The sequence below is a fragment of the Stegostoma tigrinum genome, chromosome 7, assembly GCF_030684315.1.
Source record: "Stegostoma tigrinum isolate sSteTig4 chromosome 7, sSteTig4.hap1, whole genome shotgun sequence".
NCBI lineage: Eukaryota > Metazoa > Chordata > Chondrichthyes > Orectolobiformes > Stegostomatidae > Stegostoma > Stegostoma tigrinum.
This window is the reverse complement of record NC_081360.1, coordinates 53,854,221-53,875,153: the sequence shown is the minus strand read 5'-3', so window position 1 is coordinate 53,875,153 and position 20,933 is coordinate 53,854,221. Positions and strand designations below refer to the sequence as shown.

Here is a 20,933-nt window from a genome sequence, read left to right as displayed (position 1 = left end):
GTCAGAGGTTCTGTTCACTATTGGAGCTGGCTCTGAGGGAGCTGGATCAGTGACAAGGGCTTTCCATGCGGAAATAAAGGGTGATTTGGTGACAGGATACTGATCTCTTTGGAGTTATTTCAGTCCAAACCCCTTTTTTAATTGAGAAATGACAGGAGGCTGCGAACTGAATTCCTTCCTCAAAAAGTGTTGCTTTCCACAGTGCAGGCAAAACAAAATAAACACTCCTGAGACTAAATTTGTACAAGCCGGGTGAATGCTTCCTAAGTGTCATTGACATATGATTAGCAATAGCCATTTACTGTCTTGTTGACCTGAGAATGCAGTGCAATCATTCAGAAGAAGATCAAAATATGAAAATGGGTGACTGGGTGAGTTGTGCAGTTTTGTTCAATACTGAATCTGATGATCCCAGAATTGACCACTGCCATTTCTTGAGTTAGTTGACCTCAGATCACATAGTGGTGGAGATTGGGGCCCCCAGGGTAGGAAGGGATTAGCTAAGATCCTAGCAATGATTGGAAACCAGTGGGAAGTGTATGGGCATTGGTAAAGTGCCGGCTCTGGGTTTTCTCTGACAGCTTTTTAGTTCAAATAACCCATTGATGTCCACTGTCTACATTTGCACCTGAAGAAAGGTCATGTATGAACAAGGTATCAAGGAGCTCATGCTTATTTGAGGTGGCACCTTCAGTAGAAGAGAAAATAGTATGAAAAAATTATATAAAAAACGAAGTGCTGTCCATTTTTTAATTGCTGCTTTCCAAGATGCAAATATTTGATAGCTGTTAACATCATTAATGTTATTAAAGTTGTCTATTCTAATTTCACCAGCTATTATTATGGAAAAGGTATTACCAAATCTAAAAAAAATGGTTCATTATCGTTTATAGTTGAAAAAATTGTTTATATTTGGCAGAATTGAATTTATTTTGATAGAATAACACGTATGTTTTTAAATCCATAATTTCATTCATTTATCAATATGACAGCAGTGGGAACTAAAAAAATGCTATTAAATTGATCATTTTTTGAAACCTGAAGCCCATACATTTTAGTGAGGGCTTGGAGGATGTTCTGGCCTCACGAGCCACAGTATACATCAGTCAAATCTGAAGCAAAGGCCTTTAATCTCACATCTCCAAATGTCTAATTTATAATCTGTAATATTTAAGATAATGCCATATTACAGTGCTGTATTGTTGTCTTATTGTGCATGATGTCTGTTAAAATCTAGGCAATTCTTAAACAAACAAAATGTTTCACTGTAAAAACTGGCTAAAATTGAAAGTGATACACACTAACATGGCAACAGAACTGGTGCATTATTGAATACAGTGGAGATGATACTGGGTCATAAAATGTTTGCCCACATAAAGTTAGTGTTTAATACAGCTATTCCTACCTCTCCAATTGTCACAATTATTCATGTTTCTTACGGAAATCTGCAAATTCTGCATTCACTTTCAATTTCTGTCTAAAAATATCAACACAACATGACTTAGTGTAACTAATAGAAATGATGTGTGTCTGTATGTGTGCATGCATTTAGTTTAAGCCAGATGCCTGCTATCTGTGGAAGCTATTACTTCAATGGAGTTTTACATTTGTGCAGTGGAAGCATTGCTGTTAAGGTTGTCATTTTTTGCCCATCTGTTATTGTTGTTAAGAAGATGGTGAGCTGCCTTTGCGAACCTGCAGTCCATGTGGTGTATAGGTACATGCAAAGTAGTTAGAGAAGGAGTTTCAAATGTTTAACCTAATGACAATGATATGTTTTCATGTCAGGATAATGTGAGATTTGGAGGGAACTTGCAAGTGGTATTGTTTCCATGTGTCTGTTGTCCTTCTAAGTGGTAGAGGTTGGGATGTGGATGGTGATGTTGAAGTAGTCTTGATAGATTTCTGCAGTGCAGAGTATACACTACCATTTTTGTGTGCCACTGGTGAGGAGAATGAATGGTTGGGGTGGGCAATGTGGGATGATCAGCAGGTTGTTGTCCTGGACGGTGTCAAGTCTCTTGAATGTTGCTAGAACTGTTCTCATTCAGGCAAGTGCAAAATACTCTTTCACACTTCCAGCTCGTGGACAGATTTTGGGGTATCAGGTGATGAATTAGATGCTGCAGATTTCCCAGTCTACGATCTTCTTTTGTAGCCACAGTTTTAGATCCAGTTCAGTTTCTGATCAATGGAAACCCTCAGGATGTTGATGCTGTAGTGTAGAGCAATAGTAATGACATTGGACATCAATGGAGATTTGTTAATTATCTCACTGGAGATCATGTGTGGCATTTACATGGCATAAATATTACTTGCCACTTATCAGCTCAAGCTTGAGCATGGGCGAGGTCATACTGCATATAGGCACAGACTGCTCCAGTATCTGAGGAATTGCGAATGTCAGTGAATACTGTGCAATCAGCTGTGAACCTTCTCGACTTGCTAGTTTGGAAAGCAAGATCATTGTTACCAACCATTTTCAGTTGCTTTGTCAAAGTGTGGAGCTGGATGAACACAGCAGGCCAAGCAGCATCTCAGGAGCACAAAAGCTGACGTTTCTGGCCTAGACCCTTCATCTCAGCTTTTGTGCTCCTGAGATGCTGCTTGGCCTGCTGTGCTCATCCAGCTTCACACTTTGTTATCTCGGATTCTCCAGCATCTGCATCCATTATCACTGAAAATGGTTGGTCACTGGTGAGCAGGTTATTTTAAGAATACCAAATTTCAACAGGAAAAACAATTCATATTGCATGATAAACAGAGTATGGAGTGGTTGGCAGAAGGGCTCTGATTGGTCAAAGTGTTGCCATAAAAAACACCTCAGAATGCAGTTATCCCAAAGCCTTTGTCTAAATTCAAGAAAAGGCAGGTTTGGGGCTCTGGCTGAGATATTGCCATGAGGAATGCAACAGGGGGATGGTCATAACCTAAGCTTTTGCTTTGTTGAAAAGGTGCAGTGACTGAATAAATTCTTTTCAGGGCAACGTTGTGGCTCAATGGTTAGCGCTGCTGCCTCACAGCACCAGGGACCTGTGTTCAATTCCACCCTCAGGTGACTGTGGAGTTCGTACATTCTCTCCATGTCTATGTGGATTTCCTCCGGATACTCTGGTTTCCTCCCACAGCCCAAAGATGTGCAGGTTAGGCGGAATGGCTAAGCTAAATTGCCTGTAGTGTTTGGGGGTCTGTAGATTAAGTGGGTAAAAGGGGGATGGGCCTGGGGGGGATGCACCAAGGGTCAGTGTGGACTTGTTGTGCCAAAGGGTCTGTTTCCACACTGTAGGGGTTCTAATTCTAATTTTGTCTGCAGAGAACTGGGCCTGTGTAAGAGCATATATAATTACAAGTGGATCAGATTGTGAGCCTGACTGAATATATTGGATAAACAGAAATTAGGTAAAGTGTGCACACTTTTTCTTAGAGATACAGTATAGTTATTCAGATGCAGAAAGCTTAATCACAAGTTGGAAAAGTTTAGAATCAATTGTGCGAACTTTAGCCAACTAAAACAGTTCATACTAGTATAGAGCACTGGTAAGACTCCCATATTTGGTGAGCTAGAATCACTAGACCCATTACGGCATTATAGCAATAGACTTGGTGTCCTTTTAGACTACATTCGTAAGCTGCGTTGGCTAATCGATCGTTTAGGTGCCATGAGGTATGCTGGCTGGTTCAGGTATTCCATTATGGGTTTACTTTGCTCATCAGGTCGTATATTATGCTGCTACTTCAATCACGATTTACTTACCTCTTACCTCTCCCTGTCTTTTAATTTGAATAGTAACCAGTCAGTCACACACATAGAAATGCAATAGACAATGCTACAGCAAGGGCGTTCAAAATTGGAAACGATCAAAGATTCTTGATTTTGTAGAAATTGCTACTTGAGGCAGCAATGATCAGCATTATTTTACATTATTATCCATTCAATGTGTGTTTCTGAATAATTGCTTAGAATCCCGTTAAAAATGTAACTCGTAAGGATAGAAATATACAGTTCCAGCTTCAAAATGGAAACTGCAACGGTGGTTAGCAACTTTTTAGAAATATTATGCAGGCAAACATGAGGAAAAATTATAATTCGTGAAGAGATCTGAATAAATATAAATATATATATATATTACAGATTAAAGTAAGTCAGCATAATTATTATGCCATTTTCTGAAAAAAATAACTTAGTGTAGTGGAGTCAGGATAACTTATGGTGTGCAGGGTTTCAAGATTAGTTTAAGCAACTGAAATAGGAATCCAAAAACATATTTATGGAATAGAAGTTTTTTTTAAAAATGCTGTTCTTTGGATATAGACCTTTCTCTTGTATCATCAACAATTGGCTTAGATGCTGCTAAACAGTCCATGAATTTGTGATGTACTTAAATTTTAAAAAAAGTGCACCAATTCATTTTCTCAACTTGAATTTTAGTTTAGTACTATGTAACAATACACTTTGCAATGTCTTATGGCATTATCCTTACATTCAGGTTGTATGAATTGAATTATTTGTGAGTTCCATTCTCAATCTTGGGTTTAGATTAAAAGTGCACATTGTAAAGTGATACAGCACAATAAAAATGATTTTAATTCTCAAACAGCAGAATTTGATAACCAAATTACATTTGTGATGTTTACATTCTTAGAGTTTTATTATAAATCAGAAATCACGCTGTATTTTTGTGTATGTAATAACAACAATTAATAGCTGTTTGGTGGAAAGAGGTTGGGGTGCTGAAGTCCTATCTGAGATTGGTATTGCAAAACCAGGAAAAGCATCAACTCTACTATTGTCAGTACCATAAAATAAAGTGACACATGAAAAGCAATGTGAAAACACAAGAAAGGTGCAGTGTAATGTAAACAAAATATGTGTTTAAAATATTTTAGATCACAGAAGGTTCCATACTTCTGCAAATGAGACAGGCTGATGAGATCCATACACAAAGATTCATCAGCCTCTCATACATGCATACAGGGATGTACAAAGAACAGGGTCAATGAACCAATGGTTAAATTGGCAGGTTTCAAAATAACTGGTTTAGAAGCATTGAGTCCAAAAAAAATCCGAAAATCCTCTGAGAAAGTAAGTGATTATTGCTCAAAATTGGTAAATGTGGGTGAAATTGAACCATTAAAATATAGTACATATGCTGTGGTGTTCACATGGAAATATATCCATCAATAGGTAAGTGGGTGGGTTGAAATCTTAAACTTCTGCGCATGACTGCAATATTCTATGGTGATTTCATAGATATAGAATGCATATATCCATAAATAGCTTCCATTCCTTGGAAAATAACAAAGAACTTTGTGTAGTCAACTCATTTTACATGGGTTGTAGCAGTACAGAATCTAACAACAGGCAAAATACACCTGCCAACTAGCAACACTTTTACTTTGATTCAGTGTTACTCATCTCGCTTTCTTCCATCGTTTCCACGATGAGTTCTGATGTCCAGGTTGCCTCTCCTAGGTTGTTGATGGCCTTGCAAGTATATTTACCATCATCATGTGCAGATACATCAGAAATAATCAAAGAACAGTTTCCATCTTCATCATATTCAATTTGATAGTGGCGTGACTCCTTGATGGGCTGTTCACCCTTGAACCACATAACTTCAGGATCTGGGTAGCCTATGAAATTATGTAATTACATCATTAGAAATACTCATGTCCGTTATGTAGCTACTTTTCATAAATAACCATGCTGTGTGTGATGGATTGATACTCCAGTTTACAATTTACAATAATTATTCCAACAATGATTGAACCATTGGCTGTAATGTTCCATTTTGGCATCTCTGTACCAGGGTGAACATGCATTCCAAAATTCTGCACCCTTATACTTAATGCTTGGTGCAATTTTACAGGTCAGAAAATTATGCTTGCTGTTCTAATGAAATGAATTAATTTTTTTTCAAATTCATGGGTTTACAATAGCCTTATATTATTTTATATACTCCATCAAGCGTTTTCAGATATGAACAGCATGATTATGCATTTAATGCTCCATTCACTTTTGCTCACAGTTCAACACTTTCACCTATTGGTTGCTCCTTTTACTTGAAAATAGGAATTACGTAAATTGAAAAAGTAAAATACTTGTCAGAATAATTTTGAATATAGGTAGGCAGACCAGGGGAAGATGTAAAAACTACAAAATTGACGTAGGTGATCTTAATTTCACCATTATTACTCAGACAAGGGCTTAGGCGGAGCAGAATATGTCAGGTGTATCCAGGAGGGCTCCTTGAAACAATATGTAGATTATTCAACTAGGTAATAAACTTGTATTGAAGAAAAAGCCTGGCTAGGTCATTGAAGATTCAGTGGGGGTGCAATTTAGGACCAGAGATCAGAACTCTAAGTTTTAAGATAGTTATGGATAAATATTAGACTGGTCCTTCGGAGAAATTGCTAGATTGGAGAAGGGCTAATTACAGTAGTATTAGGCGGGAACTGGAAAAATTAGATTGGGGATGGCTGTTTTAGGGTAAATCCACATCCACAATTTGGAATTGTTTATAGGCCAGTTGATCAGTGTTCAGAACCAACATGTTCCTGTGAAGATGAAACATGATAATGGCAAGATTCAGGAACCCTGGATAATTATAAGATTAGTCAAAAAGAAAATGGAAGCACATGCAAGGTTTATGAAACTGAAATCAGACATGGTCCTTGAGGAACATAAAAGTAGCAGGAAAGAATTTAAACAAGGATCAGGAAGTCTAAAAGGAGCCATAAAACTCCTTGGCAAGTAGGATATCCCAAGGCGAATTATGTATATCAGATGCAGGAAGGTAGGTAGGGAAAGGGTAGGTCCATTCAAGGACAAGGAGTGAATTTGTGTGAATCCTGTGAAAATGGGTGAATGACTGGATGGGCCGCATGGCCTTACTTCCACTCCGATGTCTTATGGTCCTTAAAGAGAACTTCGCATTGGTATTCACCAAGGACAGGACATGGATGATGGTAAGATCAGGCAGGGATATGTTGATATTTGAGAGTTTGTTGATATTTAGAAGGAGGTGCTGTTGGTTGTCTTGAACAACATTAAGGTTGATAACTGCCAGGACCATATGGGATCTTTGCCAGGATGTGAGGGAACCAAAGGAGGACATGCTAGGGCCTTGACAGAGGTCTTTGTATCTTCTATAGCTATTGGCAAGGTGCCAGACTAGAGAATAGCTACTGTTGTTTCTTTGTTTAAGAAGGGCAACAGAGACAATCCAGGAAATTAGAGGCTGGTGAGTCTTACATCAGTGGTAGGGACTTTTTAGGGAAGATTCTTAGGAACAGGATTTACTCATATTTGGAAGAGAATGGACTTATTAGGATAGTCAGCATGGCTTTGAGTGGTGAGGTCTTGTCTCACAAACATGAACTGACAAATATAATTGATGAAGTAGGACAGAAAATGTTGACTATATGGGCTTTAGTAAAACATTTGACAGTGTCTTTAATGGTAGACTGGCCAAAAGATTAAGTCATATGGGATCCATGGTAAGTTGGTAAGTTGGATACAAAATTGGCTTTGTCATAGAAAACAAAGGGTAGTCATGCAGGGGTGTTTTTTTCTGACTGGAGGTCTATAACAAATGTTCCCCAAAGTTCAGTGATGCCACTTCTGTCGCTTTATATATATATAGTGGACAGTGAGTAAGGTTGTCAAAGGTTATAGTAGCATGTAGATCAATTGAAAAGTTGGGTGGAGAAATGGCAGATGGAGTTTAATTTGGACAAGTATGAGGAGATGATTTTGGGAGATCAAATGCAAAAGAAAGTATACAGTAAATGACAAGACCCTTAGGAGCATTGATATGCAGAGAGATCTTGGGGTGCAAGTCCATTGCTCACTGAAATTGGCTACACAAGTGGAGAGGTGTAAAGAAGGCATACAGCATGCTTACCTTCATCATCGAGTGAACTGAGTACAAAGGTTGGCGAGTCACATTGCAGCTGTATAAACTTTAGTTATGCCACTTTTGGAACATTGTGTGAAGTTCTGGTTGCTACACTATAGGAAGGCTGTGGAGCATTTGGAGACAGTGCAAAAGAGATTTTCGAGGATGTTGCCTGGATTAGAGTGTATTAGCTCTAAGGAAAAGTTGGATGAACTTGGATTGTTTTCTCCAGACCTTCAGAGGCCGAAGGGTGACCTGATAGATGAATATAATACTGATAGGCAGGATAGGGTAGATAGTTGGACACTTTTTCCCAGGGTGGAAATGTCAAGTACAAGGGGGCATAGGTTTAAGATAAGAGGGGGCAAGTTTAAAGGAGATGTGCAAGGCAAGTTTTTTCACACAGAGGTTGGTAGTGCCTGGAACGCCCTGCTGGGGAGATGGTAGAAGCAGATACAGTAGCCATGTTTAATAGGCTTTTAGACAGAAAAATTGAACAAGCAGTCTGGAGGGGTACAGACGACGTACAGGCAGATGAGATTAGTTCAGAATGGCATCTTGGTTGGCACAGACAGGGTGGGTTAAGGGGCAAGTTCTTGTGCTGTACTGATGTGTTTTATAAGGAAATATAGCATGTCAGCAAATGTGGCACATCAACATTACAACAGATAGTTAGATCCAGACTAGAGATGGTTAATTTTCATGACGTAACTGTTAAGGAGTTCCTGAATCTTAACTATCTACTTTGTGAACTTTGAGAAAGGTAAGTAGGACATCCAGCCCTATTGAACAGTGCAACAGGTACAAGGGGCCAAATGGTCTACCCCTCTCCTAGGGGTATATACAGAAAACTAACAGAGCAAAAGAAAATTATTTAGATTGAAGAAATGTCTTCCTATTCACCAGGGTGATACTAGGGATGGGAAATTATTGCTCTAAAGTAAGATATGAACGAGTGGAACTATTTCCACTCAACAGCATAGGTGAAAGAGAGATTGACCAGAAGTGTTTAAGATTATACATTTTTTATTTAGTATGACTAGGATAACTATTTCCTCTGTTTGGCTGTCTGTGCCAATGGTTATAAATGTAAAATTGTCACCAGGAGATGGAGGATGAAGTTGAGAAGTTTCTTTTTGCGACTGACTATTCGATTTAGAACCTGTTTCCGCAGAGAGTGGCTGTGAAAGAGATTGCAATGCCCTTTAAGAGAAAACTTAATGAACGTGGAATTGGACGATGCATTGTTATGGGCTCAAAGTAGGGTATAGGGATTAGTTTTGGCTTGCTTGGACAATGGTCTATGTTCTCTTTTGTATTAGCTTCCATGGTTAAACAGCCTTTTACTGCACTTAAATAAACAAAAAAGCTTTATAACAGGAAGGGTAATTTAACATTTTTATACCAAAGTGGCATTGTATTTCAAACTCCTTGCCAACAAAATTCATTGCATTTACAGCAACTAATCTGGATAAAGGTTCTGTGTTATAGGAAGGCTTTGATCTCAACTGCAATTGTTCATCTTAGAAAAGATTCACTTATTCACCAAAGATGATCCAAACAGAGTGGTTTTATATAGAAATCTATGCTTTTGCTTCTTAATGTAAGATGATGCAAACTTCTACTGTTGGATTCTGAATCTCAATCAGAATCTGTGAATTTACCCTCAATTTTGCAGTCAAAGCGAGCAGCACTCTCTTCTACAACTTCAGTGTCTTTAAAGGTCTTGGAGAAATAAGGCTTAAAACATTGCCTTTCTTCGGAAACTGCCTCAAGCAGCATCTTGGCTTCATCAGCTGAGATAAGGAAACACAAAACATTGAAATAGAATATCCATTTTAGGTCACTATGTGAAACCATAATACCCACACATTCTGGGCAAATGCCAATGTTGGAGTAGCTGAGAAATGTATTACACTTTATACTAGTTGTCAAGAGACTGACCTAAAAACAAAGCTTATTACTGTTACTATTTATTGAAACACAGTGTTCTCGCACCAATTTACATTGAGGCTTGTACAGTCAGTTCTCCCATTTTCCAATTGTTGAAGCGTAAATATCAGTAAAATGGGAATGTTAATGTAGAGCAGTCCCAAATTTCCGAAATTTACAAACTGGATCTTCAAATGGTGCTAACTCTGAACAGGCCGACACAATTACGTTGTGCATAAGACTGTTTAAACTTTAGGTAAGTGAGCAAAAGAAGGATTACAGGGATTAACACTCATCACAGTTTAATGTGTTGCTGCTTACAAGGGAATCTATATGTATGTAGTTAATGCCATTTGTTGATGGAATTACAATATGTACACTTGTCAAATTCTTCACTAACAATATTAAAAAGTGGTAAAGAATACGTAACATCATAATTGTTCTCATTAATAGTGCAGTTTGAATAGAAGTAGGGTTGTTTTTATGATTTAAAATGTAATATGATCATTGCATGGTTATACAAAAAATTGAATAAATGATAAAAGTGTAGAAGATATGTTGAATAATACAATAGCACAATGTCAGGGGCAAGGTGTATTTCAGCACTACAGCTGACAAAACTGTTTTATCAAACTGATAGACAGCAGGAATCCTGTAGCACTTGCTGTTCCGGATTAACATTTGTAGCTATATCCCCATTTAGTCTTGTGCTGTGCTCCAAATGAATTCTATTCAGGTACATTTTCAGAAATATTCCTCAGTATATAAAGTGAGAATGCTATTATACTTCATTCTGAAACACTGTTACTGGAATTTCCCACCAGCCTACAAATTTTCTGAACTCCCTTTGAACCCATAGAGCTTCTTCCCAATCTCTTCACATAAATAGGATATCATTCACTGAGTAAAATAATTTTCTCAATCTTATAGTTATAATTGATGAAAATAGTAGGCAATTCTAAGAATCATAAAACACATACATTTAAATGATTACAGTTACTAATGATAAATGAAAAAACTGTCACCAGAGAGTAAAAAACAATTATCCAGGGAAAAAAGAAACAAATTAGCTGCAAATACTGATAATCTGAAGTAAAAACAAAAATTGCTGAAAATACACACATGAAAAGGAAAGAAATATTTTTTAATTCGGGTGAAACCTCTCATTAGAACGTAGCATCTTGAAAAGATGGTGTGAAAATTATTGGCTAGGTTTTGTAGTCCGTGGCAAAGCAAAAATGCCCACCACTGACCTGAAAAAGGCGTCCATTCAGAGTGTGTCATCTCAGACTGGAGGAGAATTCTCAGTTCGCATGGGTTTGGGCTGTAGTTGGGTGGAGAACGTCAATGGATATGTGGTAAAATCAGGGTAAGGCATGTCAAAGTAGACTTTCAGTCTACACCCTACCACTGGGGAATTTTACTAACGGCAAATTTACATTTTTTAAAAACCCTTTTAAGGGTCCTTTCCTCAGGCTGTCAGCAAAATGCTGGGCTGTAAATCTACTCCTACTCTGGTTCGGGAGACCACCAGCTGAATGCAGGAACTGGGCTTATTAAGAACAGACAAAATTCTTGAAACATCATGCTACGCTTCAGATCTGAGGAAGGGTCACTGGACCCGAAACATTAACTTAGTTTTTTTCCTTTGCAGATGCTGCCAGACCTGTTGAGCTTTTCCAGCAACTTTCCTGATTTACAGCGTCTGCAGATCTTTCGGTTTTTATCATACTAGATTTGTTGTTTTACAGCAACATTTTGCTTCTAATGAGTCTATTACTCATTCGATACCAGCGAGGTGTTGTGTATTTTTTGGGAGAACGTAATAATCAAAACAAAGAACACATGTGTTCATTGCCTGGCTGCAATACTGATTTATGTTTTTCATGTAAACATGACTGAATCTTAAAGTGTCAAAAAGCCATGATTTTTATTACCTTCGGCTTCTGGCTTTTCAGCAGAATCTGCAGGACTGGTAGGCACACTTCCCAGTGAGGTCTTCCTCCCACTTAGACCAGCTAGCATTGCCATAGAAGACAGCCGTCCTATTGCCCTGACCGCATGTCCGGTTTTCTATAAATCACAAAAGAACTCAATAATTTGAAATTTTGTTTGACAAAGTGTGACATAAACTATGTGATTTATGTATATTTTTAATACGTTGTGTGTTAAGTTTGTGCAGCTTTGTAATTTGAGCTAGTGGCAAGAAAAGAAAGCTAGATTTGTTAACACTAGATTACATTTAAGTAAGGAGTTAGTGATGGTCCCAGACTGGAAATGTTTGAATAACACCCTGAAGAGGTTGCTTGAACTGAGAAGGTTTAAGGTCAGGTGTATGGTAGCTCTTGGAATAAGCAATCAGAATTTCCAGGCTGGGAGTTGAAGTAAAATTAAACTCATGGAGGTGCTAGAGAAAAGGATTTCATGGTGTGGGTGTTTTTGGTTATTGTACAGGGATTTTTTGGGAATAATGTGGTTATATTGTATGTTTCAATGTCTTAATACTTGTGTTACAAGTGAACAGTCTGGTTTATTCTATTTTTATCTTGATTTCATTTACTTACTGTGTTCTTAAGTTTAAGTGACAGACCACCTCGTGAAAACCAAATGAAAGAAAAAAATCTATCAAACCAGATTTCAGTTTGTGATCTGATGTGACTCCGTCACTAACTTGATGGAAATTTCAGGCAGATCTGTAAACTGGAAATCTGCTGGCAACAGGCAGGAGAAAGCTTAGTTATGCAAATCCAGGAAATACACCAGTTGTAGAACTAAAACCAAAGATGGTTTTTGTCTTAAAATATCAGTTGGTGATGCTGAAACTCCAATGATTCTGTACTGATTTCAGGTAGAAGTTGGAGAGCAATCACATCAGTCTTTTTTTTATATAAAGGAATACTTTCTAAAATTTGTGGGGAGAGAAACAGAGCTATGGGCTAGAATTTAAATTCCTGCTGGGACTGATAATGAAGAAACAGGAAAATAAATATAAGTGTTACTTTTGCACAGTATGACCAGCAAGAGTGTGCGATCACTGGGAGTTGGGCTAAGCGTGGAGTTTAGGCATGTGGGGGAGGGAGGTATTGCTGTGTCCAATTCCCACTATTTTTGCAAGGGACTACTTTGCAGTCGAGGTGCTGCTGGTTAGATCTAAGGTGAATACCAGGCTTTGTGGGGCAAGTGAAGTGTCAACAAGGTAAGGCTAGAACCTTTTCTTTTCCGCCCTAAGTCCAACCTGTTAAAGTGACAGAGATGACAGTCAGTGGAGTGGTATGCTCCTTCTGTCAGATGTGGGAGATCTGGGAGCAGTCAACTGTCTCTGGTGACTATGAGTACAGAGCTGTGTCTGGCTGCAGCCCCTCTCTTACTGTACGGATCAGTCGGAGATGCTGTTGGAAGGACTGAGGAGCTTACTGAGGCAGGGAATGTGATAGATAGTAGCATCAGGAAGGTGGTCACACCGCAGGTACAGTCAGGTGGATGGATGACCGCCAGGAAAGGTAGGAGGTAGTAACAGGTGTCTCCTCTGGCTATCTCCCTCTCAGAGAGTTTATCATTTTGGATACTATTGGTGGGGTGGTGTTGGGGTGGTGTAAGCCTTGCTGGGGAAAGTAGGAGCAGCAGCTAGGTCTTTGGCACTACGACTGGCTCTCTTGTACAGCAGAGTATGACAAAGTCCAAGCAATCAATTGTGATGGGGAACTCTCCAGTCAGGGGCAGAGACAGAAATGTCTGTCTCTACCTACGATAGCCTTTTTCCTTCAACTTAAAACAAATATAATTATGGTCATTGGTCCCAAAGTGCTCCCCCACTAACATCTCAGTGACTTGCCCTGCTATTCTTCTCCCGAGATGAGGTCCAGTTTTTCCCCTTCACTGGAATCAAGTGAATTCCTTGAGGAGTATGGGAGGTGTAGGAGTAGACTTAAGAGGGAAATCAGGATGGCAAAAAAAGGAAGTGAGATAGCTTTGGCAGATAAAGTTAAGGAGAATTAAAAGAGGTTCTTCAAGTATATCACGAACAAAACAGTAACTAGGGAGAGAATATGGCCCCTTAAAGATCAATGAGCCATCTATATGTGGAACCACAAGATAGTAAGATTCTAAGTGATCATTTTGTGTCAGTATTTACTGTGGAGAAAGATATGGAAGCTAGGGAACTCAGAGAAATAAATAGTGATGACTTGAAAAGAGTCCACATTATAAAAGAAGGGGTGCTGTTGGTTTTAAAATACATAATGGTAAATAAATCCCCAAGACCTTATCAAGAGTATCCCAGGACATTGTGGGAAGCGAGGGAAGAAATTGTGGTCCCTGGCAGAGATATTTGTATCATTGACAGCCACGGATGAGATACTAGAAAGCTAAAGGGTGGCTAATGTTGTGCCATGATTTAAGAAAGGCTGCAAGGAAAAGCCAGGGACCTACAGACTGGTGAGCCTGATGTCAGTGATGGGTAAGTTGTTGGAGGGGATTCTGAGAGACAGGATCTGTGTGTATTGGGAAAGGGGCAAGGACTGATTAGAGTTGGTCAGCATGGCTTTGTGCATGGGAGGTCATGTTTCACAAACTTAAGGTTTTTGAAGAGGTGACCATTTAGATAGATGATGCAGAGGGGTAGACATTATCAAAATGGACTTTAGCAAGACCTTCAACAAGGTTCTGCATGGCACACTAGTTAGTACGGTTAGATCAAAAGCAATCCAGGGAGAGCTAGCCAACTGGATACGGAATTGGCTTGATGGTAGGAGACAGGGGGTGGTAATAGAGGGTTGTTGTTCAGACTGGAGGCCTGTGACCAGTGGTGTGCTGCAAGGATTGGTGCTGGGTCCATTTTCGCTTGTCATTTATATAAGTGTTTTGGATGAGAATATAGGAGGCAAAGTTAGTAAGTTTGTGAATGATGCCAAAACTGGTAGTATATGTGCAGTGAAGAAGGGTATCTAAGAATACAATGGGATTTTGACTAACTGGGCCGGGGGCTGGGGAATGGAAGATGGAGTTTAATTTGGTAAATGCGAGGTATTGCATTTTGGTAAGACAAACCAAGTTAATCATAGGATCCCTACAGTGTAGAAAGAGGCCATTTGGCTCATCAGGTCTGCACTGACCTGGTGAAGAGTATACCACCCAGGCCCAGCACCCAATCTTATTCCCACAATCCCCATTTCCCATGGCTATTCCAACTAACTTGCACAACCCTGGACACTACAGGGCAATTTAACATGGCCAATTCACCTTACAGTAGGGCACTGGGAGTGCCATCTAACAGAGAGATCTAGGGTTGCAGGTACATAGTTCCTTGAAAGTGGCATCACAGGTGGATAGGGTAGTGAAGAAAGCATTTAGCACACTTGCCTTCAATGGTCAGACTATTGAGTACAGGAGTTGGGATGACATGTTACTGCTGTGCACGACATTGATAAGGCCACATTTGGAGTTCTGTGTATATTTCTGGTTGCTCTGCTATAAGAAGGATGTTATTAAACTGGAAAGGGTGCAAAAAAGATTAACAAGGATGTTCCAAGACTGGAGGATCTGAGTTATAAGGAGAGGCTGGATTGGCAGGGACTTTTTTCCCCTGGATAGGTGAACGTTGAGGGGTTGCCTTATATTGATTTGTAAAATCATGAGGGGCAAAAGGTGATAAGCCGAGGCCTTTTTTCCAGGATAGGGGAGTACAAAACTAGATGGCATAGATTTAAAGTGAGAGGGCAAAGAATTAAAGGACACCTCAGGGGCGATGTTTTCATACAGAGGGTGGGGCATATATGATCTGAGTTGCTAGACGAAGTGGTAGAAGCAGGTACAATTACAACATTTAAAAAACATTTGGATGGATACATGGATAGGAAAGGTTTAGAGGCATATGTGCCAAATTCAGACAAATGGGACTAGTTCAATTTAGGAGACCTGGTCTTCATGGGCAAGTTGGGCTGAAGGGTCTGAGTCTGTGCTGTATGACTCTATGACTCTCATCATTCAATTCAGAAGGCAACACTGATAGAAATAGGGAAATCATTCCAATAAAATCAGCAGAGGATGGAAATATCAGGAAAAAGAAATCCTATCATGATGGACAGCAATGTCTTTCCACTGTGCATAACATGAAAATACATGATTTCTGAAGGGAAATGAAGGATTAATGGGGAAGAAGGACAATTTATTTACAACTGGAAAATAGGAATAATTATGTCCCTAACTGTGGTGTGCACTGAAATACCCTTTCAATCATAGCAAAATGAATGGTACTTTGTTGTTTCAATGTTAGGATTAGGCATGGTATCATCTCTATGATTGAAAAATATCTACTCTAAATGTGTTTCCACAGTTTGGACAGTGGCTGCACTGTCCCTCCTAAAATCTGAAACCACAAGGAAAGTATCCATCGTGAACACCAGAGTGGTGTGCTAGGGTAGTAAGAAACATTCCAGGGATAGAGTGAATTCAATTTTTTCATGCACCTTGCCAGCTTATGCTTGAGCTGATGATACGACATGCTGGCTTCAATGTTAAAAAAGTGCTTTGTTCAGCAACAGTAGTGTTTCTTGCCATAAAGGTCAAGAAGTTCTCAGCTTCAAATCTTTGGTTTGCAATAGATTTGGAAACAAATGCTGACCCAAAGGTCTTCCTAAAGCATGTTATTCCAGTGAGAAATGATAATGATGAGCAAGCATAGCATATATTCAGATTTGCAACTGAGCAACGTCCATAGCATGACATTTGTTTTTGTTTTCATTCCATAAGGAAGGATAAATCTTTATGGTACTTCTCTATAAGGGAACTGACTACTTTAAATCTATGCCATCTACTTTTGTACTCCCCTACCCTGGGAAAAAGGGCTTGGCTTACCACCTTAGCTGTGCCCTTCATGATTTTATAAATCTCTATAAGGTAACCCTTCAACCTTCGACAATCCAGGGGAAAAAAATTCCTGCCAATCCAGCCTCTCCTTATAACTCAGGTCCTCCAGTCTTGGAACATCCTTTTTTGCATGTAAATCTTTTTTGCACCCTTTCCAGTTTAATAACATCATTCCTATAGCAGAGCAACTGGAAATATACACAGTACTCCCTACTTTGCTTATTAAATGATCTCTGATGGGAAATACTAGGTGAGGCTAGTTCTGATGCCAGCCCCATGAACAAAAATGTTCAGGACCCTCTGTGAATACTGGTCACATGAGTGACGTACCAGATGGCTGCAATACTCTGGTGTATTGCTTTGTTAGATAAACAGCCTGAAGCAGCATCTTCAAGGAAGGAAGGAGAAAAGAAGGATTCAAATAAAAAGAATAAAAATGTTACCTTTCTGAATTTTGTTTAGTATTTTGAGAGATATTTCAGATGGATAGGTTATATTGACTCAGTTATTACATTTAACTCTGTTTTTGTTTGGTGAATTGTACCTGCCATTTCCTCCTGGCCATGTACTTCTTCATTCTTTCCTTTGAAAGTTTTTTCACTGCCATGTTGTTAACATCTTTTTTCAACCACTTATGTTCAAGGCACTGATCACAATTCATACGATGTCTGGTGATGTAGGAATGAATATGGCATAATTTTAAGATATAAACATAATTACCTTTTGCAAAGTGATACTGATATCTTGATTGGCATTTGAAAAGCAATATAATAATATTAAAAAATCCAAGATATCATAAAATCTTTACTTCATGTCTTTTTTCAGGAGATGGTCAATGAAGTCTTTGGCATCATCTGAAATTTCATCAAAAGCATCATCATCAAAGTCCCAGGTAGCAGATGTTACATTGGCAAGAGTTTCATTGTCATTATCACCCATGAACGGAGAAAGTCCACTGACCCTAATGTACAAAATGAAAATTAGATTACATAGTACCATGAAAGTAGAAACTTAACAATATTAATCCTTTATAAATACTCGTTACCTTAATTGCAGATTTGCAAACTTCCCTATTTTTTCTAGAAACTGTCATAACCAAATGAAATCAAAAATGCTGTTCTGAGACTATTAAACAATTTATACATTGCTACACCAACTACAGTATTTATGCACCAGTATATTTCCACTGTTGCAGTTACAAACAGAGTCATCATTACAAACATTTATTAGAAAGAAATAAATTGCTGTATGAGAAAATTGGCTGTTGATGATCTTTTAGGGAAGTCAATAGCTTCACCACAGAATTGGACACTGCACAGCATTGAAAATGATAGACCGCTATTATTTACTAATGATAATTACTTTCTCATTTTTGCCATAGGTCTTCCAAAAGCATGTTATTCCAGTGAGAAATAATAATGATGAGTAAGCATGCTACAACTGAGCATTGAGACATCCATAGCATGACGTTTAGTTTGTTTTCCTCTTCATTCCATAAGCATAAACCTTTGTGGTACTTCTCTAAGAGGGTCCTGAGTATTTTTCATCAAATAGGGTACTGGATCTTGATTGATAAAAATGTGGCCAAAGCTCAGATTATCAGCCAGAACTGTCCATCCCATGTTTAGCTGGGTAGATTTTCTTTCTGCATAATGTCAACCTCTATTAACTCAGCCAAATATTGAGGAGGAAGAATATTCAATTTAATGAGAAAACATTAAAATTGTAAATGTGGAATCTATACCTTCTTGCCAATATTTTCTTGTCCTTTTACAACATGTTTTGTTTGGGGTTACTGCTATGATGGATATGCAGGTAAATGAGCAAAGATTCAAAAAGGGTTCAACGATAATGGTGGAGGCAAATAGAATGAGATAGATATTTCAAGATCAGAATGAATTATCTTTCTTTAAGAAGAGTAAAGCAAAAGGAAATTGAGACTGAGAAACAGCGTAAAAGAGACTGTATGTCATTTGATTCAGATGTCATCACTGTGTCATGGAACTTTAAATTGCTAGAAGACACAGTTGCATAATAGTTAGCACTGTTGCCTCACTGTGCCAGCAACTCTGGTCCAATTCCAGCCTTCGGTGACTGGCTGTGTGGAGTTTGCACATTCTCCCCACGTCTGTGTGGGTTTTCACTGGGTGATCTTGTTTCCTCGCTTAGGCCAAAGGTGTACAGGTTACGCGAATTGGCCATATTGAATTGCCTGCAGTATGCAGGTCAGGTGGATTAACCATGGAAAATTTGGGGTTTCTGGATGGGATGCTTTTTGGAGTGTCAGTGCAGACACCAAATGGCCTCTTTCTATGACACAAGTAAAGTTACTGACAGTAATCATAACCAGTACTGACTTTCAGAAAAGTCTTATGGTCTAATCCCACTTTCAATAATTCCATAATTTTGTGACTGAATTCCTTTCATAAAATGAATCTGTTTCAGCTAATGTTTACAGTCACAAATTTGACATTTTAACCACATTTTGCAGAAAGACCATTTTCCTGAACCTCCCATTTGTTGATTTTGTGAAATTCTGAAATTTGTTCTCATTATTTCTAACCCATTGATCAATGGGAGTCATCTATCACCATTTATCCCATCCCTGTTCTTCATTAGCTTCAAAATTTCTCTCATGTCATCCCTTAAACTTTTTGGATCTGGTGAAAAGATACCAAATTTGAACATTTGGGAGCTGTATAGCAGACACAATGGCTATCACCTTTTGTAATATTTTCAGACCTGGGGACTACATTAGATCTGTGACCATGTCAACTTTTGGTGTAACATTATTTAAGTACATCCACCAAGTTATATTTGTGCAACGTAAATTATACTCTTCTTCAAAAATATGAAACCGGAGGTACAACATATGTATGCATTTGTGAAACATAGATTTAAAAAATGCTCCTAACTAATTTATTCTTGGATTAATTTCAATATAAAAAATATTACTTTACCTAATCTTTCAGTATGTAGGTTTATAAGATTAGTAGCAATCATACTGATACATTAAAAAAAGCTTTATTTTTCTTTTTGCAGTCTGAAAAAAAATCCTAAAATACATTGAGAGAAGATTTGATGCTGTTATTTACATGTCAAAGTCCACTCTAATGATTACTTGCAGCTTGCTACCCAACCAGATCACAGAAATCCTTTTGTGTTTGGAAATAGTTCAAGAAGGGATAGACTTTAGGGAGCTGCAGTATAACAACTAAATTTATTACAATTCAGGCTCTGTGCTGCCTTTCTAGATTCAGCTTAAAACAAAATTGATCAAATAATTGTAGCTAAATTTTTTCTAACAACATCACACTGCCTTATCAGGATAATGAGTGTCCCTTTACCCCAAAGACTGCAGCAGTTCAGAAAGGCAGCTCAACACCATCACCTTAACGGCAATTTGTGATTGGCAGTGCTGTCATTCTGTGAATGAGAAAAAGTTATTATCACAAACGAGAGAAACAAGTCAGATTAGAATGACATTGTGGCTCAACCATCTACAAAAATCCTACGATACTTTCATCAAGGCACTTAACTACTTGGTGAAAGTTTCCATGGTTTGGTGTTTTCCAGCCAATGTGCACAATGCTGAGTCAGCTGTGAAAATATGGTGAGATTGGAAAAATGAGATTCTCAATATCAACATTAGGTTTGAATGGCAAGCTGAGAGTCTCACTAGTGAGCAGTGAGATGCGTGTTTCCATGCATTAGCATCTCATTATTACTAATTCTGACCTCAAATATACATAATTTACAATTTGCCCACGTAGTAAAGAGAAATGAGATAAATGACAATTCCCAACACAAAACTATAAGCAGGTACTTTGCCAGTCACAGCTCGCCAAAGACTTCTCCAAGTCTCCATTTGGCCAGCAGTGCCTAATGTCTCAATCAGAGACCACCAGAATCCTTCATCCACAGAGATTGGCATCAGGGATTCACCAACCTCACTACAATTTTGGCACAACATCAACTCACTAATACTTCAATACTGCACTTCAGAATATAATGGCACCTTACATTGCAATGCAGCTTTAAGCCACTATGAGAGCAAAGAAGGCACCCATTTCATCTATCAAGGCATTGCGGCTCTCAGCTTGCTCTCTTTGTGTTCAACTTTTATGTGCCTACGTCGACGCTCACTGCACCTGTGCCTTGCCTTGCCATCCGCACATTGCTGTCTCATTCAGAATGCACAGCCTCACAGAAATTGTCTCTTGCCTATTAGTG

The 20,933-nt window shown here is 38.6% G+C and overlaps 1 protein-coding gene across 4 annotated transcripts in view; it reads right to left on the bottom strand.

Moving 5' to 3' along the window:
- Positions 1 to 2,615: 2,615 nt before the first annotated feature.
- LOC125454051 (myosin light chain kinase, smooth muscle-like) overlaps positions 2,616 to 20,933 on the bottom strand; it is a 399,944-nt gene continuing 381,626 nt past the window's right edge. For all 4 annotated transcript variants that reach the window (XM_059647275.1, XM_048534324.2, XM_048534323.2 and 1 more), the window contains 5 exons: positions 17,509 to 17,661; positions 17,245 to 17,368; positions 11,774 to 11,909; positions 9,569 to 9,700; positions 2,616 to 5,634 (listed from right to left, as the gene is read on the bottom strand). In XM_059647275.1, coding sequence (XP_059503258.1) covers positions 5,393 to 5,634; positions 9,569 to 9,700; positions 11,774 to 11,909; positions 17,245 to 17,368; positions 17,509 to 17,661 — 787 coding nt within the window. In that variant the 3' untranslated portion in view covers positions 2,616 to 5,392. The remainder of the gene's footprint in view (positions 5,635 to 9,568; positions 9,701 to 11,773; positions 11,910 to 17,244; positions 17,369 to 17,508; positions 17,662 to 20,933) is intronic.